This window comes from Microsporum canis, genomic scaffold (genome assembly GCF_000151145.1).
Source record: "Microsporum canis CBS 113480 supercont1.4 genomic scaffold, whole genome shotgun sequence".
NCBI lineage: Eukaryota > Fungi > Ascomycota > Eurotiomycetes > Onygenales > Arthrodermataceae > Microsporum > Microsporum canis.
The window spans coordinates 1,998,639-2,025,581 of NW_003299166.1; the positions used below are offsets into that span (position 1 = coordinate 1,998,639).

Here is a 26,943-nt window from a genome sequence, read left to right on the forward strand (position 1 = left end):
TTTTCGTCCTTCTGCCTTGTTCGGTCTTATCTTTCATAGCTTAATCGAATATATTTTTCTAAACAAAAAACGGCCGCGCCAGTAGATCCCTAGGCCTCATCACATAAGTATACAGCTGCCTAGCATAAAAATAAAATAAAAGTACAGCCTGGCCTTTGTGAGCTGTGACGTCGTTTTGGCCGCAAGACGCTCGCAGCAGGCCACTTTATATAAGCGGATTGGAGTGGGGAAACGCGAACGCTAACTATTTAGAATAGTTAACTACATATAAAAAAGAAACATAAGCCCACCCGCAATAAACAAATGACTTGAATCCGCCTCGAGTCACAGGAACGCAGCAGCTATCATACCAGCGTCTCAAGGGCACATCCATATATCATCTGGCCTGGATGAATCTACCTGTCAAGATAAGAACAAAGAAAGAACAAAGCTGAGCCTAACTACGACTCTCGGCCTTGCGGAGATTCCATTAACAGAGCCTTACCTCCATCCTACCCTTCGAGGCGATACCTTCGACCTGCAATAATCTATCATAAACACCTCTGCCCATCCAAGCCAAGCAAAGAGGGCATCCTCTTCTGCGCAACCTCCATGGCGGCGTTCTTCCAGGAGCTGTTCTCCAGCATCTTCACCCCCGGAGCAACGCCAACCCTCTTACTCGCTACAAACGCTACCTTCGCCGCTCTCCAGGTCGTCTTCTTTGCTCTCCTCGTAGCAACTTACAGCGTACACTTCCTCGTTCTCTCCTGCATCAGCGGCGCACTATGGTACTCGATAAATTGGTTTGCCGAGGAGGTAAAGGCAGAGAGTGAGCGGCAGAGGAAGCTCACAGAGAGCAAGGAGAAGAATAATAATACAGGATCATCGACTGATCTTAGCAGTCTACGTGAGAAGGAGGCGTCTCCTGTCGCTCGCCTGGCGGGGGCGACGTCCGATTCAGCCGAAAGTGGAACTGAGACGGAGAGCATACGCGCCGGCCATGTTGGCACCCCAAAGATATCAAGTGCCTCTCCACTAAGTGGCGGTGGTACTGTTAGGAGGCCTATGCCATCCGCGTCGGGAGCACAGGTGACTCTGACGCCAGAGAGTAGCACGGACGAACTCACGCTGCGGAAGCCGTCCGGGGATAGCTCAGGATACATCAGCACTGATAGCGAATGGGAAAAGGTCGACGATAAGGATCGATAGTTCGTTCGTGATGAGTATGTTTTTATGAAGTGACAGCGACGTTTGATTTCCTTTGGAAGTAGTAGATTGAGATTTCTTGTTGGATCGTTCCCCCCCACGCTCATTCATATCTCTCACCCGATATGTATGTTCGCATGTCTTGGGTATATTAGAAACACGTCTCTACTTTACTCTATCCTATATAACATGTTAATAATATACCCATATGTCTTTAATATCTTCCTTTTGCATGGGTAAAGTACTAGATATTCCATCGATATCTATTTGGTCGGATAATTTGTCTAGTTCAACACCAGTTCAGTACGTAGAAACACAATATATCCAGCTATGGAGTGTGACTCGGCGTACTCAGCTACATATTTCACAGAAGAATTCCTTACTATCAAAGGATTTATATACTTAAACGGCGCTTGTCGCTTGATGAAAATAGCCGCCTATCGTATTAATATATCACGTGAGGGGTAGTTCTTGATAAGGAAAAAGAAACAGCGAGTCAAGAAATAATAACAAACGAACGGACGGCGGAGGAAATTCACAGTGATGGATGGCATAGTTTGTCAGGTTATTCTACTGGAATATACACATTCTTGATTTCAGCAGACCAGGCCATGTTCCAGCACGTCCCATCGTCCATTGGCCACAAACGTGTTTTCGACTCCGTCTTCCCTCCGTCCTTGCTCAGCGGCGTATCTCCCACCTCGGATGTCACACCTGTCCTAGGCTTCACACCTCCAGGCGAGCCATTGGGTGGCGTACAGACGCCTACTAAAGCAAAAAAAGCTCCAGCACCCTCAGAAGAAGAGCCAGTACCGGAACAAGTCACATGGAATCGAGCATGGCATATAGCGACGGCATATCTTTCTATACCCGACAAACGGTTCAACATTAATAATGACGGCAACTGCGACGATAATATAGGGGATAGAGTGCTACTGAAAAGATGGGCTCGGGATCCACCGTCGACAAAAGTCAGGGATGCCCTGTTTTATGTGGGTGCGGATGCATCCCAAGCCAAACAGTCGAGGAGGGACGTGAAGGAATGTGACCTTAAATTATGGTATATAAATGAGACCCGTCGGCATTTCTTAGCTAATTTTAAAAAATCCTTTATTCAGGTAAGCCAAGCCGTGTAGCCTGTTATTGTGATGATAATGCTAACCAGTATAGATCTTAGGGCACACGGGGAAGAAGCATGTTCTGACCAGGCTGGTTCGGTACCTTCGCCTTGTTCAGAATATTTATTACACTCCCTTTTTAAAGTTTATCTTACCATTATCTGACCCTACAGCAAGGGATACTGGGTTTACGGCTCTGCGTGCGAGTATACACGCGGTCACAACCTTCTCTCTTCCTGATTCATTTTCGGATATTCTTGCCACAGAACTTACTACTGCCTGCTCATTGATCCTAGGGACCAAAGGGCCTAAAGATGGGTTTCATAGCCCAAAGGTGGAGACTAGTGATGAAATGGATGTTGATTCGAAATCTAGCATATGCTATAGAACCTGGAAGAAACAGCCATCTCGCGACAAGAGGGTTGAGTTGATGACTGAAAGTGCGCTACCTGGCAGTGCCGAGGCAAGACATGCATTAGTACGCCTACTAGAGGGCCTTCAGGACGTTGGTCTAGGCGGCAGCAAAGCCCAGACTATTTTTGCCAATGTGATGAATAACATGATCACAGAGTTCGTTATATCCTCGTACTCTGGGATGTGGGATGCACCATCTCTTGCTACTGAACATCTACGATTATGGATCGCAAACGTTTTTGGGCGGCTAGTTGTCCAGGTCCTTCGCTGTCTGAAACGGGACGAGCATGGGACGCACCAAGCTGAGGATCACCTTGAAGTGACGTTGGCGGATATAGAAAAATGGCAAGAAATTGCTATAACTCGGCTGGCCGCACTGCGAATAAGTGAGCTTTTCGATATAGTTGTTGAGTGGGATACAAGTAGCGGCGCGATTGAAGATCTGAAGAGTTATACTACAAACCCAATGACACGGCTTTACCTTTCTAGTATGTTCAACACCGCGATATTCCAACGACTTCTTCACCCAGGCGCTTCTACCGTCGAGATATTGCAGCTCTACATTTCCATCATCCGAGCGCTTACTCAGCTAGACCCTAGAGGAGTGTTACTAGATAGAGTTGCGAGACCTATACGCAGATATCTACGTGAACGAGATGATACCGTGAAAGTGATAGTGAACGGGCTGTTAGCTGACGTAAGCGAGACGAAAGATCAAGACAACCCTGATCCGGATACACTTGTGGAGTTGGCCGTCGAACTTACCAGTGCCCGCCAAGCGTCTCTACGCAACAATTCTGGTGAACTTGACTGGGACGATATGAACTGGGTGCCGGATCCTATTGATGCAGCGGTTGACTATAAGAGATCCAAACACTCTGATGTCATAGGCAGTATGATAACTCTATTTGACTCCAAAGAAGTCTTTGTAAAGGAACTCCAAGAGTCGCTGAGTGACCGTCTACTCAACAAGGGTGGCACTTTTGACCAGGAAGTTTCTGTGCTTGAGCTGTTGAAGATTCGTTTTGGTGACTCGGCGCTACAAGCATGTGAAGTGATGCTACGCGATGCACTTGATTCCAAGCGGATTGATACCGTTATACGCGCAGACAAAGGCCTAGATGAAGGCAATACTACGGATCTTCATGCCAAAATTTTGTCCCGTCTATACTGGCCCGAATTGCAGGAGCAGGAGTTTAATATCCCAGCAGAAATTAGATCGCTGCAGGAGAAGTATTCAGCAGGTTTTGAGTCTCTGAAACCATCCCGAAAATTGACCTGGCTGAATAACCTTGGAACAGCTACCGTTGAACTAGATCTCGAAGATCGTGTATTCAAGGACGAGGTGACAACCTGGCAAGCTGCTGTTATCTACTCTTTCCAGTCGGTCGAACACTCCGCAGTCTCAAAAACGGTCAACAACCTCTCTCAAGAGTTAGATATGCCAGCATCTCTTGTCCGTAGTGCCTGTCTATTCTGGCTAAGCAAACGCATTCTCATCCAACCACAGCTTGATAGCTTTACTGTCCTCGAAACACTACCAGACGAAGAAGACCCTGGCGTCGCCTCCCAACAGCAAGGAGAGGCCCAGCCAAGTTCCGATGCCAATGCTGCTGCTGCTGCTGCGGCAGCGGCAGCAAAAGAAGCTGCGGAGGCCGCCACAATGGCGAAGATGGATCTATACTGGCAGTTCATTAAGGGAATGCTTACAAACCAAGGAGCCATGCCTCTACAACGTATTATTATGATGTTAAAAATAGCTGTTCCAGGGGGATTCCCATTTAGCAGTGAAGAGCTTAAACAATTCATGGGCAAAATGGTTTCTAACGGAGAACTTGAGATGGTTAGCGGAGGGAATTATAAGATTGTGTAATAATAATGCGTTTATTATCACAATAATATAATATCCACATTGGAAGTATACAAATGGCTTTTAACTAATTTTCGTAAATGAGCCGACTTTCATTGCGAAGAACAGGCCGAACGGCGAATTTGTTATATATCCGCTGGTGATTAAGTGACCATCAGAGCAAATAATTGTTGCTTGGACAGCGGGAAGTTTAAATAAGCTTAACTAAATAAGGTGCATCTACTCGAAACAACTAGGATCATTTGAAGCTCGCTCACCAAGTTTTATGCTCACAAATGATAACAGACCTGAAAACATGTCCCAGTCATACATACCCGTTGGGCAGTCGCTATATTTCCTTTCCTTGCTGTATCATCAAAATGTGAGTGAGCAAGTCTCCATCACCTAAAGCCGGCAAACCTAGACCAAGCACCGATGGATCATCAGCCTTAACCAATTGGCCCTCATGAATAACCCACTGGCCCAACACAGCCCCATCTGTGCCATCTTCCTCTCCAAATACTTCCATATTTAGCTGAGCCATAAGCCCAGGAATCGCCTGCGCGATGTACTTCATATTCTGCTCAGTGCTGAAGGTTTTATCAATAAATAGCCGAAATAGTCGAATTGTTCTCGTTGCTCCAACTCTTTTTAGTCTCCCAAGAGCCTGCTGTTCAGCAGAAATCGGAGCAGCATCCCAGAATACCAGGTTGCGGCAATGCCCATGAAGATTTAACCCCGTGCAGCATACCCAGAACGACGTTATTAGGATTTGGCATTTGGTTGGGGATCTGTGAAATGTATCAGCCAATATTTGTCTATCTTCTATGTTTAGCTCTGCTCTATATGAATTGGCGTCTAGTTCAAGAAGTTTGAGGACCTGATATATTCAATTAGTGGATGGTAAACTAAAATAGGACTGGGGTTCATAAATACACTCTCCAACCAATGCACTTGTGTAGGCAACGTGGCAAATATTAGCATTTTTTCTTTCCGTAAAACAACCAGTTCAGCCACCAGCTGTAAGAGATATCGTAATTTTGGAGATCCTCGACAATGGGCCTGCAGTATTCCTTTGATATCATCTGGCGAAGGAAGGGGATGGATCATGATTTGAGGAAATTCCTCTTGTAATAGGTTTTGGCGTCTAAGTAACTGCTGCTTCCCATTATTAACGTCCTTCAAGATTGTAAGTGCAGGTAATACACCTTTTTTTCGACGCTCCGTTAAATTCTTCGCTGTATAGGATTGGCCAACAAAATCAAAATCTGTCCAGGAAGTGACCAGGCAGAGCCTTCTAAATTTCGGACCACTTAGGATGTCTGCGGCATCCTTATTCTTATCTTCCTCCTCGTTTTCCTTTGCCTTTTTCCTGCGAATCGTAGCTAAACAGTGGTCCAGTGTCCGCTCATATTCTCTCTGTTCTTCTTGGGTAAATTCGAGATGAACAGATATATTCTGAACTGCAGGCAGGGCTTGCCCCACAACTTGGCCATCTACCAATGATCCATATGACCTCTTAATCATGCATGCTTTCAGTACCTCTCTCATTCTTTTACCCTTTTTGGTTAAAGGGTCATTCCCGCCTCCATTGATGATATGATGTTTAACAGACTCCGACGTGTATCGAAGGGAAGAGGCGGGATGGTGACATGGGATTTCCCAGGGATCAATTCGTTTGAGGAAATATGTGAGGTTTTCAGCTTCTTCATCAATTGAATCATTCCCATCGTTTGTATCACATTCATACTGTATACTAGACTCTGAGTTTTTCAAGGGCTCGATATCGAACGCGCCGAGCTCGTTCAATGACTTTTTTGACCAAGGATTCTCGACTGGTTCTAACTGATAAAGTAGCCCAAGAATATCGGAAAGCCCGTTCCAAATGGGGGTTGCGGAAAGTAATAAAACCGCCGGTGACTGCAGCCAATGTAAAGTAGTTGCCGTAAGCGATTTTTTATTCCTTATTTCATGAGCTTCATCCACAATGACTCTCTTGAAGCAGCCGCTTAGCCCATGCGGCCACTCATCTGGAGGACGGGTCAACCTTTCCATGATTGAGTGCACAGATTCAGTAACTGATGCATAATTTTCGGATCCATCTTCGCTCGAAATTTTGTTTCTCAACCACTTTCTTAGGGATGTTGGTCCATGTCGAGTAGTCAGGGTACGAAATGAAGTGATAATGGCCGTTCGTGCGGTTTCTTCTGTCTTGGAAAATACCTTGTCATCTCTAGAGAGAACTCCACGCAGATATTCTACTCCGTCCGCACCACTTTGTCCTTGATTTTGTCCTCGACCTCCGTAATATATTTTCACAATTAGATCCATTGACATAGCCCTAATCGTTGAAGCCCATTGTTGGATTAGATTCGGCGGAACAACTATGAGGGTTGGCCTAGGCGGCGCTATTTGCATGTTGGATTCGAGGGCCGCCTTTCTCAGATTCCAGTGCTATATCTCTAGTTAGTTTATAGTGAGCTCTAATATTTAGAGGGTTTCTTACATGTTGCTCAAGGCCAATGGCCTCAAAGGTTTTCCCTATCCCAACCTCATCGGCTAGAATTCCTCCTCTGAGATAGCCTTCTTCGAATTCCTTGAGTGCTTTCACAGCTAGCGGCTGCCAAAATTCGAATTTTGCGCTTACTGGCATACCTGGTAAACGGGGTATATCTGGATTTGGAATCCCAAGAGCACTGCAGGCCTCGCCATGGCCCTGGCGCTGTAGGTCTTGGTTATCAATCCACTTTTCCTGCTCTCGGTATTGTTTTATATCGCTGTCGGTCAGCTCGCGAAGTACGTCTTTCGTTCCACTCTCGGGGTCATCCGAATCTTTGGATTTCATTAACCACTGTATTAACTATATTAGTAACCCTAAGATGCACTAGAATTTGGTATACGTACTCTTATGCTATCTCCTTCAATGTCAACCGCTTCGTGTAGGAGTACACAATTGCTGTTAATAGGTGAATGCTGAACTTTGGATGCTTTTTGTATTGCGGTCCAAATCCAGAATCGATCTCTCAAGTCAAACTCCGAGGATACTCTTTCGGCCACCATAAGGTCGTATAAGAGCCGCCTTGAAAGTTCTTCATTTTCGATTTGTGGAATGTCGGGCTCCGGGAGGCCTTTTTCTGTATTTAATGCAACCAACAACCTACCCGCGGAACAGCAAGCAAGTCCCAAGAATTCCTTGAAAGAGCTTCCAGATATAGTGTCACCGTCAACACTCAGTTTATCAATTTGTAACCCGTGTTCTTTCAGCTCTAGTCCGCGATAAATCTCCTCCAAAAAACGCTCATAGGTATAGCTGACCAGGCCTTTCAGAACAACCATTGATTTTATTCCCTGTTCCTCCAGGTCGGCTGGGATATTCATCCATATGACACTAGCAGCTCCTCTTTCCGGGTTGACGGGCGTAGGAATAGCCTCGTCATCATCGATCCGCCAATGTTCAAACTCACTGGTGGCTTTCGCCTTTTTTCTCGGCCTGTGTTCATGGGACGCGTCTAATTTCAATCGTAGAATCACTTGCCAGGCTCGGGATGCCATCTCTACCTCACTAAAATTCTTGCCGTAAAAGATTCCATGTCGATCGGCCTGGTTTACCGAGAGAATCTTGTAAAGTAGTCTTGCATGCCAGTCGATGGCCGTCCAGGCTGATATATCCGGAAAGTCAGTAGAGAATTTCCGGATTCCTACAGCTTCACCCTCCGTTAGATGCTTCAATACAGAGCGATAGTCGGTGAGTTTTGGTATTCTCCCATCAGCAATTTCGGATGCTGCCCATCCATGATATTCGTCCCAGTAGGGCTTGCATAACATGCTTCCCATCCATTTCTGGAGTGCTGGGATGGTGTCGAACCCAAGGAAGGTAGAAAGCTTTTCCAATGATTGGTATGTCCCAGTACTGGTATTCATGTCAATTTCAAATGTAAGAATGGAAGTTGCAGGACTGTATAGAATAGAAATTAGCAGTGTACCGGTATCAACTGTGATTGAGGAAGATTTCCATGATATTTGGCCATATATTTGAAAAAGATAAACTTTGTAGCTTCTTCAGAAAGTGAGAAAAAGGGGAGCAGACAGTACTTAAAATGTCATCAGGGAACTTGCATCGAAGATCCGTAAATAATCAGAAGGCAAAGAAACCAACAGGCGATTTGGTTTCTCCCTGGTAAATGCCCAAAGCTGCAAGCAAAAATACTTGAGTAGTGATGAGCAAGGTTAAATATGCCTTAATATAATCTTGGAGACATACAGGCAGAGAAAAAGTGAAAGAAAGAGTTAGATATAAGTGTGCGTTTTGCTTTTGACTGGTGTTGAAAGGCATAAAAAGAACGTAATCTCCATGCCGGGAGGGTATATTCATGACTTATAACTGTTTTTCACAGGTAGAGTCTGTATCATGGCTTTCTACTCATACATCTAGAGACATAATCTTTGGTGTGAAGAGGAGCTCTGATATACAAACTTGAGACCATACTAGTCATTAGTTAACAAGTTTAGGAAAGCCAGCCGAAAAGTTGTCCTTTTATGGGCTTAACATAACAAAACCCATGATTACATTTGATATCAATCCGTTTAGGATGCATGTTTTTCAATCATCGACTTGAGGCCCGAAGGGTTAGCGCCTATCAGTTCGTCGATTTTGTTTCCATCCTTGAATACTATGAAAGTTGGCATTGCCCTAATGCCAACTTCTTGGGAAATCTCATCCTCGGCGTCCACGTCCACCTTATAGAAATCGATGCCCGAGATTCCTGAGTTCGACACCTCTTCGAAAATAGGTGATATGAATCTGCAGGGCCCGCACCATGTTGCCCAAAAGTCGATGACAACAGTCTTTCCGCTGTTGATTAATTCGTTGAAGTTCTGCTTTCTAAGACATAATTAGCAAGTGTAGTTAACTAGATATAAGGAGGTTATGAGTGTATGCCCATACCCGCTTAACACGGTGACACCCATCGTGCGTTTTGGTGAAAAGGCTCTACCTCTGTGGTGAAGGTTGTAAAAGGGTAGAAGAGGGAATGGTATTGTATCGTAGGCTGATAGACCATCTGTTTACGTGCCGTAAAGACTGGAAGCGGGGGATTATATAGTAAAAAGACCCAAGGTTAACTAATCATTGGGAAGGATCTGGTGATTTGTCAGTCTCTGGCCCATCGATTGCGATATATTTAGATTCGGACTTGCCTGAGCATGAAAGTTTGCGTCTTTCATAGGCTGACATGGTTGTTATTACGTCAGAGGTTGAAGATCACCAGGATGAAGGATATCTGTAAGAGGTGAGAAATAGGCTATTTAGAGTTAGTTGATCCAGCATGAGTAGGGTCAAGACATCTAGTCAAGAAAGGATCTATTGGGAGAATATTTCCGCTTCTATGACACAGGAAGAGGCAGCAGCCAGCAGAGGTTTCTTACGATCGATAATAGACAGCTATTGCTGTCCAGGGTCTAGGGGAATAAGGTTCCTCTCCGCCAAGTCAACTCTATTTGGGCATATATTCCACATATTCTCCAGTGTCGTTAGCTGCTGTGGAGCTGCTACTGTTCCCTTTATCCGTTTCCATTCTATGATCTGTAAACATGGGAAATGCTGTATTCACACATCTAGATGAGAAGGGAGTGGGACAAACAAGAGGTTATTTCTTGATAGGTTGTTGAAATAGTTTCCGTATTTTGTTATCGTATATTGCCTTTTCTTTAACCTTTGTAGCGATAACCTCGTCTGCATCAGTGGCCCAATATTTGGACACAGTATCCGGAAACTCTGAACCGCTGCGATGAGACTGTGCGAAGGATGATTGAATATGTTGGTAAAAGATATTGAAAAGCCCTTTGGGGCTATTAAGAGCTTGCAAATACCAAAAGGTGCCGGTTCTTAGGCCTTTTTTCATGATACTTGCGCGGTGCAGCTCAACCCTATTAAAAGGAGCAAGTGTTCTCTCCTCCTCCTCGAAGATATCCGTGAACTCTTGGTAGGTTTTGCTGAAAGTATCGAGATGCTCACCACTAATTCCATCCACAAAACGCCCAGACATCCACCATGGCGGATAGAGATGCTCTACAGGCAGAGAACATGCCCACTCAAGGTCAATCAGGTATTTTATACGCCAGTCTTGGTCGACAAATATATTGCTTTGGTGAAGGTCCGTCAGCTGGAAGAAAAAGGGCCCGTGGCGAAGACCCCGGCTTGTATAGTCGGAAAGTATAGTTCGCATAACAGTAAGGGTCGCCAACTGAGCACGTCCGTCATTTTCATCGTTCATGGAATTCGGCTGATACCGTATACGGTTGTCATGGTACGACAGCGTATCACGGTAATATGAGTCGGATGTGATATATGTTGACTTTCTGTCAATATTTGTGGGTATACCCAAATTCTCAAATTCATGTAGACGAAGAGTGAGTGGGCGGTTTGCTAGCTGGATGTAGCCCTTTGAGTCTAATGTCCAAGATCCAATGCAAGGTTGGGGTATACGGCTCAGTGAAAGCATGATACGGGAAAGGTCCCTGAACAAGGTTCGCCTTTTACCGTCATCAAAACGTTGTTTCTCCCAGGTAATGGACAGCATCCCCACACCGGGGTCGTCTATAAAGTCTATGAGGATGTATCCATGCTTCAAAACGTTGTTCCGAGAGCTAGTTATATAGCTACAAGGCAGTGGATATCCAAATAGTCGCGAGATATAACGGCGGAAATACCAGCCAAACCAGGTAATCCAAGGCACATTATCGGGGTCAACGAACTGGTACGCACTATTGTTAGTATTGTCAAACAACGCTTAATAGCTATTTTTGCATGTCACTCCATACCGTCTGTCCGTTAACGAACGCAAAGCCCCATAATTTGGGTATTGGAACATCAGGACAATTTTCCTGTAGCCATATATACGTAGCGATTTCGCAGCGCAGTTTCTCTTCTGCGTTACCGGGATAAGTTGACTCTCCAACTTTATACGGCAGTGGAAACCGAATAATTACCCGTTTCCCTGGCCCTTTGATCCAATTGTCAATGTAGACAGGTATGCAAAGGTTGAAACTTCCATGAACCCACTCCCTCACCTCCCCAACCCGGCATTGCTCTGGTGAAGATAAACCCAGATGGAACGAAATAGTATCTTTGATATCTTTTACATGGCTATGTAGCCACTTATACAACCCGAACCGTTTATCAGGGTACGTGAGCTGATGAAGTATGTCGTCCTCTTCTGAAAGAGCATCTTCAAGAGTAACATTGCCTCTAAGGAGAGGACGAGGGGCAGGAGCTTCTGTCGGGTTTTTGGCCATTGATTCCTCAGTTAGCGGAGCCTGTCCGTAGGAATCTTCTCTGGCCGTTGACTTAGGGGTTATTCATTCAATAATCGGTAGGTCTTGGACCAAAAGCTCTTCTTCTTTGGCTGTTGGCACTATGGCTGGCGGCTCTGGCTCTAGGGCTTTTCAACGACTGCTGGTTATGCCGGTGGTTCTTAGACAATCGTTTTCTCAGCGGATATCCCAGAGGCTGATAGCGTATCTGTTGTCATCACATTGGCCATAATAATAAGTGATAAGCGGACGATTTGTCGAGTGCGAAGAATCGCAAAATGAAAAAGCGCAATAATTGAAGTAAATATAGAGTTTTGAAGAGGCTGAAAACGCCTGGTTAGTCATCAAATGTAATGCAGGGGTGAAAGTAGAAGAGACATAAGATGTGCGTAGATGGTAGATGCAAAGATAAATCCAAACAGTATATCCATGTACCCCTTTTCTACTGTGGCATCGTATGACGCCGATCTACCCAGACAAACCCCACCCTTTGACCCTTCTAAAGACAAAAGAGCGATCATTTCTAAGAGCAAACTCAGCCCAGTCGTCAGTGAGACGATTGTAACTCCAGAAACCCTTCCATATAAGTTTTGTATTTTTGGATTTATGCGAACCCGCAGACCGAAGGGCCAGGTGCATTGTATAAGTATACTTTGGATCTACGCCTTCAGTCTCGATGAATAGATCGCGTGGGTCCGAAGTGGAGGCGGACGGGGGCTCCATGTTGGGCCGTTGGGAGCTTGAAGTCTGCGCGGCTGCATCTGGATTTGTGGTCGATGTATTCGTCACTACTGGCGGGGCAAGCCTCCATCGTCCACGCAATGTATGTTTCAACGCAGCGGCGGCAGCTGGTGTCATCGGGTTGGTTGTCGATGCCGACTGGGGTGCCGGTGCCGGGGTGTCAGAAACATGTCTTGTGTGCTTCTTTCCTGCAGAACTGGCAGCCAGAACATCAATATTCTCCCTGGTGAGATGGTGGACGACCTCTACAGGCTCAGTGGTAGAGAGCAAGGACAAGACGGTACCATCAGGATAGAAGCGTAGATATCGATAATACGTCACAATGTGGATAGGCGAGTTCCATGAGACGCTTTGCATGGCCGAGTTTGCACCCGGACGCATATAGTTGACAGTGCTGAGGTAGACGCCGGTAAAGCGCAGCCGAGGAAAAGCTTGAAACACATGGGACCAGCTAGTGAGAGGCTTTGGTATGGTAGCCGTTATCTGAGCCGTGAAAGGATGCGAGTGTAGGATCTGAGAGTCCTTGTCCGGGTCGAGGATGTGCCCTTTATCTATTGGAGAGCCATTGATTTGACAGGCAAAGGAGTAATGCATGGAAGCGAGGCCGAACTCGGCACCCTGACACAACCGACGCCATATATGCTGCTCATGCGCGAAGTGGTAAGCCAGGCGTTTGCAGACGAGAGACAAGCGACAAAACAGAGCTGGATCGAGTAGGGCTGCGTGCTTGAGTATCTCTATCAGCACCTCGGAAGGGAGACGGGCAATGGGACATGGCGGAGGAGGGGTGTTTTCTATAAGTGGCTCAGCGGGGAGGATTGGAAGATTGGCAAACGATGATACGTCCACTTTCTCCCCCGTCGATGGCTGTGCCGATGTAGACGTCAATGCTGGCGGTGCATGATGTCTGGCATGGGCATGGGCATGGTGCTTCTTGCTGTATGCTTGGTCGACTTTTGCATCCAGCTATTCATCTTCAGCATTTTATGTACCAACGACGATCACAATGGCATACGTACACGATATGCCTTCCGATACAAGGTCAGACTATCGCCCAACCTGCCCTGATCTTCCTTCTCGATGGCCCGTTCAAAGTGCTCCAGGGCTGACTGGGGATCCTTCTCCTCCGCCTTCTGGCTTCCCAGTTCCAACGACCTAAACTCCCCATCTAGTTCGGACGTATCCACCTTGGCATGGCTGTCATAATCCGCCTCGTCTTCTGGTTCCTGTGGCAGCTGTACCTGTGTCTGGGGAGGTAGTGATATCTTCCTCTCCGTCGGTCTGGCTTCTGGCGCCGGCTGTGCCGGGTGCCTGGTCCTCACTTCTTCCAGCCACTGGCGGCGAAAGGACTCCAACTCGTCTTCTTCTTTTCCTTTATCCATATCGTCCTCTATCTCTATCCTTGTATCCCTTTATACCTATATGTATGTATTATCGTCAGCTTTGATATCTTCGTCCTTCTTATGACGATGTCGGACTTACATAAACAATCAGATAAGCGGACTAATTATCTCCGAGATCCGGCCCGAGCTTATCAATCTCTTTTTTTTCCGCCGTTTTTTTTTCGATGACTCCAAAGAAAGCATTTTTGGCGACATCACGACGATTTTGCTGATATCATATCGTTTCCCATCATCTGGTACGGTTGGATAGTGTGGTTGTTGTCCAATAGTACATGAACGGTGGATGAATGCCTCATGACGCTGAGTCCGCGGGTGCCTTGAGCACCGGCGCCGGCAGCAACAGGACCGATATCAACGGCAGGGAACAGACAGCATACACAAGCAGCAGCAGCAGCAGCAGCAACAGACACAGCAGAGACAACTCACATACAATGGCATCTAGACAGAGCAGCGGTGCTGGCAGCCGCGAGAGTGATGCCTCAGCTCAGTACGACAGCATATCAACCAGCCAGAAGATGATATCCGCCACATGGGGGAGCCTTCTCACATCTCTCCTAGGTAGGTCTATACCCGTGTATATAAACGTGTGGGTGGTATGGTGCTAACGATGGTAGTAACACCGCTGGACGTGGTAAGAGTGCGTCTACAGGCGCAGACACCTGTGATCCGAGCCTCACTGCCTCCGTCAACGGGCTCGCCACCCCAAACGACACTGACATCCGTCTCACCATCACCACTAACCTTCTTCCGGCATCTTCCTCCCAACCTCGGCGTGACGGCATGCTGCCGGGAGGTATTCTGGATAGGAGAAAACGCGCAGACGCAGTTCTGTCTCGTCAACCAGCCGCCACCCTCGGCGACACCGCAGCCACCGTCTGCATCCTGCATTGTCGAGCAACGCAAGTCGTACACCTCCACCCTGGACGGGCTACGCAAGATAGCACGCCACGAGGGGCCGTTGTCTCTATGGCGAGGCCTCTCTCCCACCCTGGTCATGGCCATACCGGCCAACGTCATCTACTTCACGGGCTACGACTGGCTGCGGTACGACCACTCCAGCCCGGTAGCGACCTACGTCCCGGCCAATGCGGCTCCGCTGGTCGCCGGTGCGGCAGCCCGGATAGCGGCAGCGTCAGCCATCAGCCCGATCGAGATGTTCCGGACTCGACTGCAGGCCGTCCCGGCCGGGGGCGGAGTGCACGGCTCGGACCACTTCAAGGCGACGCTGCGGGATCTAGGCCGGATGGTGCGCCGAGAGGGCTACACCTCGCTCTGGCGAGGCCTGACGCTGACCATGTGGCGAGACGTGCCCTTTTCCGGCCTGTACTGGTGGGGATACGAGCGCATCAAGCGGCAGCTCGAGTCAATGCGAGGCCACGCCTTCCCACACACCTGCACCGACCCGGTGCTGACGGGGCCGTCGACCACGCCCGGCTCACCGAGCTCGACGGTGGTGTTTGTCGAGAGCTTCACGGCCGGGGCGGTGTCTGGAGCGGTCTCTGCGCTGGTGACGACGCCGTTCGACGTGGGCAAGACGAGGCAGCAGGTCTCCTCCAGGTCTTCTTCTTCTCCTGCTGCTGCTGCTACGTCCTCGTCCATACCGCGCTTCCTCCTCAAGATCGTGCAGGACGAGGGAACCGGGGGTCTCTTTAGGGGGTGGGCAGCTCGCTGTCTCAAGGTAGCCCCGGCCTGTGCCATCATGATATCGAGCTACGAGGTTGGCAAGAAGGTCGCCAGCACCGCCAACGACGACTGACCGTACTCTAAATCTCTCTTCATCGAATATAAATAATGTAAATATCTTTTTATACGCATTTAGACCGTCGCTAGCCACCTACTACTGCCACCCTCCCGCCACGCACTCTACTACCTACATGTAACTATCAAATGCGCGTACTTGGAAGTGCGTGGAAGTACGAAAGTGCGTGCGAGAGGAAGCTCCCCCAAGCTCGGGCTCTCCCCGCGCTTTTTCCCACTTTGGCCTTTTCAACTTCAACTTGTCAACTTCAACATCTCGACGTCGACAAGCAACCTCACGACACCTGCCAACAGCTCGACGAAGGACACCCGCGACGCCAGCCTCGAAGCAGTGGTCGATGCCACTGATGCTGCTGCCATGCCCCGGCCGTCTCTTACAAGCTCGTTCTCCGTCTCGGACGCCACCAACGAGGTCGTCTGCCCGCTAGTCAACAACGATGGCTCGAACTGCCGCAAGCGATGTCTAGGAGTTGGTCTTCCTCCGTCCATGCTGCTACTGTTGAGTGTCTAGAATGTACTGACGCTGCCGCAGGAGAAGAGGTACCGCTCAATGCAGGAGCATATCCGGCGGGCGCACCCGAACCACTACATACCAAAGCTGCCAGCTACCGAGGAGAGCTTCCAGCTCATGGTCAACACCCCGCCACAGCAGCCAGCAGCAGCAGCCAGCAGCAGCAGCCCAGCAGCAGTTCCAGCCCTCCCAGCAGCATCAGCATCAGCACATCAGCACAGCACAGCAGCACAGCTCAGCGAAGGAGAAGGATTGTCGAGCATCCAGCAGCTACCACAGCCGCCGTGGCGTTGGCGCAAGCTGCAGCAGCATCACCGTCTCGACTGGGACTTGGAGACGCTTACCCGTATTACCTACCCCAAATCTTTCTCACTATCTCTCTCTCGCTTTCGCTCCAGACAGGCCCAGGTGCAAGGCTCAATGGATGCTAACTGGCCGATCCAAGACGACCACCGATATTCGGTCAGTCGAACTGCCGCCCATCCGTGACACTGAGGGATTCCTATCATCCGCGGCAGCGAGAGCTTCTGCCGTCGATTCTGCATCCACACCCACACTCACTCCCCACCCGGTCGCTCGTCGACTCTCCCGCCCATCAACCGCAACCAGAAGATCCAGCGGTCCCGGAAGGGGTCGCTCACTCACTCTCACTCGGCCCGCAAGGCCAAGCACGACCGCAACCGGTCAAAGGACTTCAAGGACTTTAGGGACATCACCCGTCGCAGGTCTCTTAGCGAACGCAAAGCTCTCTCCGCCGAGCCACAGACGGCCGCCGCCTGGGTCCAGGGCAAACGATGGGAGGACCTGATCGAAGCTGCTACCTCGGCTACTGAGGTAGACGATCGAGACATCACACCAGTGCCCCAGTCACCTCCCCCGTCCTCTTCTTCCTTTCAACCTCTCTCTCCTTCGCTCCGGTCGCTGGCCGGCATCAAGCATCGCTCTTCCGTGCCTCCTGCGTTTCAGTCACCCGCAAACGCCAATCCGAACTCAACTTCTGTCACGTCCCAGCCCGCCGCCACCTCCCACCCGCTCCAGCCTCCACCATACACCGCTTCCCCGTTGCAAAAGGCCCAGACTCCACCGCCCTTTCATCGTGAGCGAGATACCGACCTCGAACCTTTCCCTTCCATCGAATCAAGCATGGACGTCACAAAACCCTACCTCTCCCCTCCCAGACCAGTCACCTCCTACCCACAGCAGCAGCACAACATCTACCCACACCCACATCCGCATGCACACCACCCTCTTCACCCCCTCCATCCACGTTCATCGTCTCTCAAACCCCGGCTCCCTTCACCTCCACCTCAGTCTCGAGCTCGACCTCCAACGTCTCCGTGTCCAGGGACAAGGACCTCCACATCCACATCTACTGCGCTTCCTGCTCGCGCCCTCGAGCTATCCGAGACTGCTTCGCCTGCACAGAGTGCATCTGTGGCGTGTGCAGAGACTGTGTACCCGCTCTATCGCTTTCCATGCATTCTTCCTCTCCCTCGACGTCCTCCACCGTCGGCGCAATGGGCATATCCGTCCTCAACCTTGGGCCCACTAGCAGCCCGCGCGCTGGGAGCAGCCCTGCGGTAAACCGGCTGGCAAGAAGCAATAGCACAAATACCACAATGTCGAACCACTCCAGTATCCACGCCAATGGCAAAGGTGACGGTAGGCAAGGCCACGGATGTCCCCGATGCGGCGTTGTGGGAGGCAAGTGGAGAGCTTTCCAGCTGGATTTCCGATGATCGCTAGCAGCAAACGACAACCCGGCGTTCTTATTTCTTTACGTTGCATCTTTTTCCTTTTACGACCCTAATGCCATGCTATACCTTGCCGCGGAATATCACGCATTACTATACAATACCTTACCAGTTGGTTGGTGGTTCGTTATTTTTTTTTTTCTCATTCTACTGTTACTTGTGATCCGACTTTCACCCAGTCGCACACCGAGATACACTTACACTTATAGCTCCGTTGACTACTTGACTCATTGCCTCCTCGCCTACTTGCCTACTTATATGTGCCACAGCCTCCTCTCGGTCTGACTCTACATCTCGTTCTAACTATCCACTTTTCCTATGTCTGCCACTACGTTCATGTCCATGCTTTAACGCCCCTGTACCACTTCCCCTTTCCCATTCCCTTAGTTCTCCCCTTGTTCATGCGTTATATATATTCTGGTTAAATCCCGGTCGGCCTGGTGGGTGGTTGGTTTGGTTGACGAAACAAAAATATAAAAAGATTTCTCCTGCCCGCCCACCATCACATCATCACCCTCTATCCATCCCCCCCCCACCCTCCCTTCCCCATGTTGATTTTGGTTTTGGACCTCATGTTTAGCTAGCTTCTGCAGCCCTGGCTCTGGCCCTTCGATGGGACGGCTGATTTTGGTTTCCCTTTTGTACATATTGTTTTTTATCTTTTGGAGCGAGAAATATACACTATTACACTACTATTATGATATAGTACAGCACGATCTAATGCAAGCAGGCAGGCGGGCGAATTGGGCGGGAAAAGTGCTGAATGGGTATTGTGTGAATATCAAATACATTTTGAGAAGGGGGCTGAAATCGAGAGGAATCGTACTTTGGACCTGGGGTTGACGTGACGCTCCAATCAGCTAATTAATCAACGGGTCCGAAAATAGATGGTCAGGTAGTCTGGCAGACAGGCAGAGAGAGAGAGAGAGATGTTAGGGAAGGCAGACAGGTAAGTAGAGGCGAGATGGTGAAAAAAAAAATAATGGCCAAGTCGAAAGAAATAAAGGAGAAGAGTTTATGAGAAAAGATCAGAAGAGGGGAAGAAACGAGAGAAAAGACCAAAAAACACTGAAGAGATAAGATATCAAATCGAAAGAAGAGGAAGAGGAAATTAAAAAGAAATAAAGGAGAGAAATAAAGAACTATTGCACCGTTTCCCAGCTCCAGTCCAATCATGGTCAGTCCAGCTTCATGCTCATTCTACTCTACATACTTACGAAGAACAGATTTATCTCCATGGCGGCCTCTCATCTTTCGTGGCACCCGCGACACTCTCCCGTCCAGATCTACCCGCTGTTCCCATCCTAGGTAGAGGAAGCATACTGCTTCTTCGGTTAGAGTGTCCTAGCGCCGTACCAGGTCGAGCTGCAGTAGGCGGAGCAGCGGCCTTCTTCGCACCAGCGGCGTCATTGGTGGAAAGAGATGTTATGCGAGCACTAGGAACACCTGCATAACTCTGTCTACTCCTCGGCATGGTTGGAAGGCCCGGTCTAGATGATGCAGCTAGTTTGGAAACTGGGGCTGGAGCCGGGCCCGAAGTTGGAGCGGGAGCGGGAGCGGGTAAGGGTGTCTTAGCCCTTGTGCGCGTTGGAGTTGGAGGCATTAACCTTGATGCTGATCTTGTTGTTGTAGTAGTGGTGGTGGAGGTGGTAGTCGAGGAGGACGCAGCGGCTGCTGCTTGTTTGCGCAACTTGCTGTAGGGAGGGGGATCAAACATTGATGATGGCCTGGGAGATGGGGATTGGGATGGGGAGTGAGCATGGCCGGCGCCGGGATCCAGGGATCCGCGATCCGTCACACCCCGGTGAAGTCGGCTGGATGGTCTGCCTGGGGCGGGCGAGGAAGATGACTCGCGGCTAAGTGGGCTGCGCAGGCCAAAGGAGTAAGTGGAATTGCTGTGGGACGGGCGCGGCGAACGAGCGGATATGGGGACAGGCAGGTTCCTGTTTGATGAAGATGCAGGAGAAGTGCTGAGTGGTTTGTAGACATGGCCTACGACAAGATCCTTGGTGTTGTACGTTGCGTTCCAGCGTGGCCTGCCATCGGGCACATAATTTGAATACGTCAGGGCGGTTAGAGGGTCGACCAATCCCGTTCGCGATGGTGGACGTCCAGAGTGATTGGTGGTTGTTATTTTGGGTGTGTTGACTGCCCGTGGTATCGATGGTTTGCGAGGCGTATGCCCAATGCCTGTGGAAGTAGGGGCCGGCAGAGCAGAATGGCGTTTTAGCTTCGCTGCAGTACCTCTGGAGACAGTGCTACCGCCGCCTACAAGGCTGCTTCGTCTGCTGGTATCCTTTATCATGGTGTTATTGTTGCCATTGGTGTTGTTACTGTTGCCGTTTGACATGATGATGGAAGAGGCCGGGGAGCTTCCAGGGGTACCGATGCTACGGCCGGCAGGGCTGTCTAGAGTGAGGATGCTAGAGACGGAATCCCGCAGCTGTCGACTGTTAAGCTCTTCCAGCAATGCATCCATAGACTGTACGGTAACCTGCAGAGCATCGAACCTGGCTGTCAGGTCAGCAAGAAGCCGAATAATCTCGCCATTAACAGTCAGTCTGTCATTGATCCCCTTCTGGATAATAGACAACACCCGTTCGATAGCTGATCCATAATGCACCTTCTTTGCTTCGAAGTTCTCTGCTCGTTTAGCTAATGCGGTAGGATTGTTATGTTGTATGCCTCCCTCTATGGCCTCACGTAGTTTCGCAGCACTCCTTTCAACAGACTCGCACATTTTATGGGCCTGTTTACCAGCATTTCTAAACACAATCACCCATCTGTCTTCTCCCAACTCGCGTCTGAGGGCCTCGGAGTCTGTTTCTAGCTTTTTGTATCCCTGCTCGAGACGGAGTCTTCGGTCCTCGAGCTCTTCGCATGCGCTGGGGAAGATGTCCTTGGCTCTGGACTGGAACATTGACAGTCTCATGGGTAGGAAGTCGAGAGAGGCACGAAGAGGCTGCATCCGTGCAAACAAGGCCAGCAAGCTAGACTCGTCTTGCTGGCTGTCTGAGCCGGGGGTTTGCGCGCCAGAAGGCAGGATGGGAGCAAAGTGCAGCCGTGGATTTGTAGGTATATTCGACGGCGTCTCTTCGACGATGGTCTCGAGCTCATTAATATCTAGACCCGTAGTCGGTTCGTTATCCGTGTCCATAACCATCACGGCCTTGTGTCTCTTTTCTTCCATTTCAAAAATCATTCTCGACAGGTTATCGATCTCCAGCCCGACATCTCCCAGCACGGCATTCCATAGCTCTTCCCACTCCATGGCCAGCTCGACCTGTTCCTTGACTCCGTGTAGTAGAGCTCCGACCTTGCCCCAGTTCTGGATGGTCTGTTCCATCTGAGTGACGATGTTGTTTAGCGATTCAGAGCCGACGTCGGCGATGTCCTCGCGAACCTGCACTTCCTCAATGGCCTTAACGTAGACATTGATCAGGCATTCGAACTTGGTGACCGCCTTGTCGACGTCGTCCAGGCCTTCTCGACCCCCGGCAGCTGCCCATTCAACGTCGTCTTCGGCCTCGAGTCCGCCCAGGACCTCTGACGCCTTGTTTGTCCATTTCTGAATCTGGTCTGCTGCGCCGCTGAGAGCCCGTACGGCGGCCGGGGCGGTCGATATGGACGCTATGCTCTCTTCGAGGGCTGACGGCTGGGGCAGGCTGATGGAGGTGAGCTGTGAGAGCTGGTTGCTGAAGGACGCTCTGGAGAAGGAGTAAATAGAATCTGTCCTGCTGAGTCCTAGCGGGTTGAAGTAGGACTCTGACGCGTTCGAACCGTTGCTCGAGTGTCCTAAAGGCGGCGTATCCTTTGGCGGCGGAGGAGGAGGAATCTCAGAGTCAGTATCTGTCGCCCCATGGCTCACTCCCGCCGTTCCCATGGTCCGAAAAGATATATCCTTATCCGTAGACGCGTCTCTCTCCTCTAGAGCAGGCAGAAATATTTGTTCGTCGTTGTCCTGCTCTTCTTGCTTCTCTTCTTCAGTCCTGACCTGGCCGACGGAGTCCTGCTCCTGCGGCGCAATCCGTCCACCACTCCACGCCCGTCCTCGCCTCTGCACCCGGATGGAGAGGTCCACGTTCTGTCGTTCGAGTTCCTGTAGCTGCGAGGCCGGTATCTTCCCCACCGGGCTCTTTGAGTGGCTTCGACCAGACGCAGCGGTGTCTGACTTGCTCGATGCACCGTCCAGTAGCCTCACACGCGCCGCAAGACTGGGCGAGAGCCGTCGAAAGATGGACTGGCGACCCTTGGACTCTACCACCGTGTCTCTCTCCGTGTCTAACGTGGTCGTAGCTGTCGTGGTAGCCCCGGCAGCAGCACCAGCAGCAGTATTTTCTCGACTCGAGGGCGACCAGGAAGCGATGCGTTGGGCAGCAGTGAGTGCAGCAGACGCCCGCTTGGGAAGAAATATCGAGTCGACAGCGCTCGACGGCGACACTGGAGGGTTTCTCGAGCCCGCAGCAGCAACTCCAGATCTCTTGCCAGGCCCAGAGACGCCTGGGGGCATTGATACGTCGTCCCGTCCAGCTGCTGGCGTGGCTGATACTGGCGTACAACTGCAGCTTTCCCGTCCCCCTTGCTTTGTCTGCGTCTGCGTCGTCGTCTTCTTCGTCCTGTTCGACTTGTTCGACTTGCTCTGCGTATTCAGGCCATGTTGTCCCAGCACTTGTACTGATGCCGTAAAGATGTGTCTGGTGGCTGCGGTGGTGGTGTTGAAGGTCAAGTTGTCACTTCTGGAACATCGCCTGCTCCTATTATTATTATTATTACTAGCAGCCCCTGGAAATTGCACACTCTCCACGACGGCGAGCAGACGGGCAGCCGGACGGGCGGCGGCGACGATGACAGTCTTTATATCCCTTTTTCCCTGTTTCTTCTGTGTTTCTTCTTTTCCTGGCATCTTCTTACTTACATTTTTTCCTGTTCTTGTCTTGCTCCCGGTTCTACCAAATCTACATCTTTGCTACCGACACTTTGATATGCCATATATATACACCATTAAACCCCTGAGATATGCATATGGATGTATATACGGCATTTACATGGTGTAAACAATGCGGGTAAGGCGGCAGTTCGATTGAAGATGGTATCCTGGACTGCGTACAAAGCCCGAATGTACGACGTGGTACCAATGGGATTTCATGTCTCGTTACATTAAGCCTTGATATTACTATTGTATATACATCCAGATAGACCCGGACGGAGAGGGAGAAAAAAAGAAGGAGAAGAGAAGAAGAGGAAGAGGAAGAGGAAGAAGAAGAAGAAGCGAAAGAACTCCGCGTCATCCGTATGGGGTGAGTGACGAAGGAGATTTGACTCCGGTTTCATTCTCACGAGTGCTCCAATCACTCATCACCTCCTCCCTGACTCCCCGGCACCACTGCAGGATGGCAGCATCAAAGCCCCTCCAGGCCTCCGGCTTGTCCCCGGTCACTACGCCCATCACGTCGACCTCCAGACGCATCTCCCAGCGTATCTCGGCCGCCTTGACCCAGTAGCGCAGGTTGTCAGCCATCCGGTACGGTTTGGCCACGTCTTGGTGGAACGTCTTGATCTCGCCAAAGGGACGGTACGACAGCTTGACGGCCTCGTTGTGGAAGCGTACCAGGTCCCGGCCGTCCCGCAGACGGGCCAGGAAGGCCGTGGGCAGCGCTTGGTCGTCCTGCAGTGCAGGGTCATCCCAGGCAGGCAGCGGGTTGGCCACCCCAGAGGGCAGATTCTGCAAGAACTGATACTCCCTCTCACGCTCTGCCGGTCCAGTCGCCGCTCGTCCAGGTCCAGCTCTTGCGCTTATGGCGTTCTCCTTCTTCCATCTTGCGCTCCTGGTCGAGCATGACACCGATGCCGTCGATCCAGTCGAGGATCGAGGACCGTTCCTTGTCCTTTAGTCCGCCGGCAAACGACCGTGACGCCCACCTCTTCAGCACCTCTAGTACAGACAGCAGCTCGCTTCTGATCTCCTTCTCGCTCTTGATCAGGGCCAGTCGCTCAGGGTGTTCATGGGCAGTATAGTAGATCCTCGCTGCTCGTATGGCCAGAGTGACCAGATCGAGTATATGCATCCCCTGTATCTCATCCCAGCCTTTCTGCTGCTGCTGCTGCTTCTTCGAGGGAGTCTGCTTCTTCTTTTCGTCTTTATTACTCTCATCTTCATCTACCTCCGCCTCTGCCTCTGCTTCTGCTTCTGCCTGTGGCAGTCCATCTTCCTTCTCTTCGTTCGTAGTTAGCTCGCTCGCCGCCAGCTGCTGGGCTGCCAGTTCATCCTTGCTCGCCGTCAGGACGTTCCTCGCCTTCTCCAGAGCAGTCTGTAGATCATGTCTGAGGGCAGTCAGGTCCGGTGGCGGCGGTATATAGTGTGTCTTTATGCTGTATGTGCTCACTGTTGGTGGCAGCATAAGCGGTTCATGTTCGTCTTCATCCCACCCAGCAGTGTCATTGTCTGCTCCAAACTCCCCAAACGCTTCAATGGGGCTCTCAACCAGGTCGCCGTCCAGATGTACCTCTTGACTGAGCGTGAGCTTCGGTACATCTACCTCCGTAGGTTTCTTCTTAGCCCTGGCCATCTGGGCTCCCTTCCCGTCCAGCAGCCCCGTCCGAGCAAAGTAGTACTGAAGGTGGGCAATGCTGCCTAAACTCATCACACTCTCCCGGTTCTTCGCTGACTCGGCAAACGTGGCGCCCTGCGGACGTACGTAGCCTCTCCTGCGGGAGCCCGTCGAGACAGACGAGAGAACAGACGACCTCGCATCGCCCGAGAAGTTCGAGATGGACGAGACGGTCGAAAAGGTGCGGCCCGGCGAGGGACAGGAGGATATGGCGGGCGTAGGCGAGAGAGAGGGAGACCGAGACAGCTCGCGGGCGACGCCTTGGGCATCTACACTCGGTATATCAATAGCTTCGCTCATTTTCTTGTCTTTTTTTTTTCTCTTGTTGTCAAAGATCTAATTCCCACCAGCAGATAGCAGTAATGGTAAACGACAGATAAAATCCTATTGATCAAAACAAACCACCAAAAGGGGCAAAGACAACGAGAGCGGCCAATTTCCTATCCATGCTAGTTCATCCAGGCGAAATCTCAAACGCATATCCTTGCCGAAGAGTGAGGAAGAATGAAGGAAAAAGTAACGTCAGCTAAATATTTAGTTTCATGTCGGTAGTTTCAGGGGCAATCCACTCTATTGGCCAAGCTCCGTGTTGATCTGTTGGATTTGATAGTCTGTTGATATCCGATAAATAGTCTTGAAGAAGGGCAAAGAAATCTAGAAGCATTTGCCTAGTAGTCATATATATATATATACTAACGTATGAATACAGTCAGAGGCGAGCGACCTTGTCCAGCAGGGCGAGGATGGCGTTGTTGCTGCAGCCATGTTGGGCATCCAGTTCCCTCGCTGCAGCCCGGGCTTTGGCCAGAAGCACTTCCACCGCCCGTCGAGTGTATGCGAAACTGCCTGTGTTCTCCATGTAGCCGACTGCATGCTGCTTGATCTCGTATTCGAACTCGCCCGGTTTCTGTGCTAGGATGTGAAGCAGCTCCCCGTTACCGGGCTGCGCGTGGATGCTGTGTACGACAGGAAATGAGAACTTGCCCTCCGTTAGGTCCTCGCAGAATCCCTTCTTCCGCGTGTAATCCAGGCTGGCCAGGTTCCTGTAGTCGTCTGTGATTTGGAAGATGAGGCCCAGAAGGTTGACGAGCGGCATGCAGTCGACTTTCGTCTCACACTCAGCCTGCATCAGCTTGATGGCCAGTCGAAAGAGGCCTCCCGTCTTGTTCGACACCATCTCCAGATAGTCGTCTTCGCTCGGGCAGCTCAGCGTGTCTCGCCAGAAGAGATCCATCCCCTGGCCACGGTGCAGCGAGAGCATCTCAGCGGTGAATATTTCCATCGCCTCTTTCGAGTGTGGCAGCTTCTGCAACTCCGCCAGCGCGAGGAAATACACAAAATTAGCCGAGTTGATCGTCTGGGCTACCCCGAAAACGCTGTGGGCCACTGGTCGGCCTCTCCTCAGCCTCGAGTTGTCCTGAATGTCGTCGACGAGCAGAGAGGCGTTGTGTAGCATGCGTATCACACCTGATATACACTGCAGGCTATCGGGTGACACCTTCAGCCAGACGTTGAACGCGCTCAGCAGCTGCGTTCGAAACTCCTTGCCGGGCTTCGAGGTGATGTAGTCGTATGGCCCTCGTATCGTCTGCTCTTTGTGCTCTGTCCATCTGTTCTGGCCGCGCGTGTCAATATCCTCCAGCGTTGGAACCTGGTCTGCTAGAGATACACATGCTTTAGAGCACGACTCGATCTTCCCAAAGTCTTCAGCCGGCTGGGCGATAAGCGTCATCATGCTCTGGGTCATCATATCGTAGGTGTAGTTATTATATCTTGACTCTTGATCGGTTCGTTCAGTCCAGCAGTGTCTGTTATGTGGTTGCCTGGGTATCGTGGCTGGTTTATATATCAACAGCCTAAGCATCATCAGCTGGACAGAAGCATCAGGCGGGCAAAACATCACACTCTCTCGCCAAAGCCTCTCTTTGATCGTTCTGGACTCTGATGTAGCCGACTTCGTCTATATCGACAGCCCATAAGAGGAAATCGAAGGAAATTGAGAATCCTTCCGGGAGGATTCTGTGTCAATCAGTGTAGGATCGTTGACATGGATTCATCATAAGTAGATCCCGTTTGGGATGCGTATTGACTCTGAATATGATTCTGATAGTTATATAGGATGAGACACAGCCTCCTCCAACTGTTCAGCTGGTTGATTAGAGATAATCCGGACAATGTTGAGTGCAGATTGTCGATGATTATAAGGCTACACAGTGACCAGTGTACCTCGCGAGTATTTCTATATAAAAATTAATATTTGAATCTTAATAACAAATCTTTTCGTAACCGAG

At 50.1% G+C, this 26,943-nt stretch overlaps 10 protein-coding genes across 10 annotated transcripts; 3 read left to right on the forward strand and 7 right to left on the reverse strand.

Moving 5' to 3' along the window:
- Positions 1–591: 591 nt before the first annotated feature.
- On the forward strand, positions 592–4,590 carry MCYG_04727 (anaphase-promoting complex subunit 2; the record flags this gene model as incomplete). Its single annotated transcript, XM_002846944.1, has 3 exons — positions 592–1,187; positions 1,742–2,303; positions 2,449–4,590. The coding sequence occupies 3 exons, from the start codon at positions 592–594 to the stop codon at positions 4,588–4,590; spliced, it is 3,300 nt and encodes a 1,099-aa protein (XP_002846990.1).
- A 325-nt stretch (positions 4,591–4,915) lies between these two features.
- On the reverse strand, positions 4,916–8,487 carry MCYG_04728 (conserved hypothetical protein; the record flags this gene model as incomplete). Its single annotated transcript, XM_002846945.1, has 4 exons — positions 4,916–5,446; positions 5,503–7,020; positions 7,073–7,417; positions 7,471–8,487. The coding sequence occupies 4 exons, from the start codon at positions 8,485–8,487 to the stop codon at positions 4,916–4,918; spliced, it is 3,411 nt and encodes a 1,136-aa protein (XP_002846991.1).
- Positions 8,488–9,150: 663 nt separating this feature from the next.
- Positions 9,151–9,534, reverse strand: MCYG_04729 (thioredoxin; the record flags this gene model as incomplete). Its single annotated transcript, XM_002846946.1, has 2 exons — positions 9,151–9,448; positions 9,512–9,534. 2 exons carry the CDS (start codon positions 9,532–9,534, stop codon positions 9,151–9,153), a joined length of 321 nt encoding a protein of 106 aa, XP_002846992.1.
- A 677-nt stretch (positions 9,535–10,211) lies between these two features.
- MCYG_04730 (conserved hypothetical protein) lies at positions 10,212–11,859 on the reverse strand (the record flags this gene model as incomplete). Its single annotated transcript, XM_002846947.1, has 2 exons — positions 10,212–11,318; positions 11,386–11,859. 2 exons carry the CDS (start codon positions 11,857–11,859, stop codon positions 10,212–10,214), a joined length of 1,581 nt encoding a protein of 526 aa, XP_002846993.1.
- Positions 11,860–12,345: 486 nt separating this feature from the next.
- Positions 12,346–14,000, reverse strand: MCYG_04731 (F-box protein; the record flags this gene model as incomplete). Its single annotated transcript, XM_002846948.1, has 2 exons — positions 12,346–13,584; positions 13,638–14,000. The coding sequence occupies 2 exons, from the start codon at positions 13,998–14,000 to the stop codon at positions 12,346–12,348; spliced, it is 1,602 nt and encodes a 533-aa protein (XP_002846994.1).
- Positions 14,001–14,452: 452 nt separating this feature from the next.
- Positions 14,453–15,777, forward strand: MCYG_04732 (solute carrier family 25 member 39; the record flags this gene model as incomplete). The annotated part of the gene is made up of 2 exons (XM_002846949.1): positions 14,453–14,579; positions 14,636–15,777. The coding sequence occupies 2 exons, from the start codon at positions 14,453–14,455 to the stop codon at positions 15,775–15,777; spliced, it is 1,269 nt and encodes a 422-aa protein (XP_002846995.1).
- A 360-nt stretch (positions 15,778–16,137) lies between these two features.
- On the forward strand, positions 16,138–17,874 carry MCYG_04733 (RfeD; the record flags this gene model as incomplete). The annotated part of the gene is made up of 3 exons (XM_002846950.1): positions 16,138–16,248; positions 16,291–16,752; positions 16,900–17,874. The coding sequence occupies 3 exons, from the start codon at positions 16,138–16,140 to the stop codon at positions 17,872–17,874; spliced, it is 1,548 nt and encodes a 515-aa protein (XP_002846996.1).
- A 1,398-nt stretch (positions 17,875–19,272) lies between these two features.
- On the reverse strand, positions 19,273–23,033 carry MCYG_04734 (conserved hypothetical protein; the record flags this gene model as incomplete). Its single annotated transcript, XM_002846951.1, has 3 exons — positions 19,273–22,522; positions 22,602–22,745; positions 22,960–23,033. 3 exons carry the CDS (start codon positions 23,031–23,033, stop codon positions 19,273–19,275), a joined length of 3,468 nt encoding a protein of 1,155 aa, XP_002846997.1.
- Positions 23,034–23,328: 295 nt separating this feature from the next.
- MCYG_04735 (conserved hypothetical protein) lies at positions 23,329–24,952 on the reverse strand (the record flags this gene model as incomplete). Its single annotated transcript, XM_002846952.1, has 2 exons — positions 23,329–23,795; positions 23,887–24,952. 2 exons carry the CDS (start codon positions 24,950–24,952, stop codon positions 23,329–23,331), a joined length of 1,533 nt encoding a protein of 510 aa, XP_002846998.1.
- Positions 24,953–25,361: 409 nt separating this feature from the next.
- Positions 25,362–26,399, reverse strand: MCYG_04736 (geranylgeranyl pyrophosphate synthetase; the record flags this gene model as incomplete). The annotated part of the gene is made up of 1 exon (XM_002846953.1): positions 25,362–26,399. One exon carries the CDS (start codon positions 26,397–26,399, stop codon positions 25,362–25,364), a length of 1,038 nt encoding a protein of 345 aa, XP_002846999.1.
- Between the last annotated feature and the right edge of the window lie 544 nt (positions 26,400–26,943).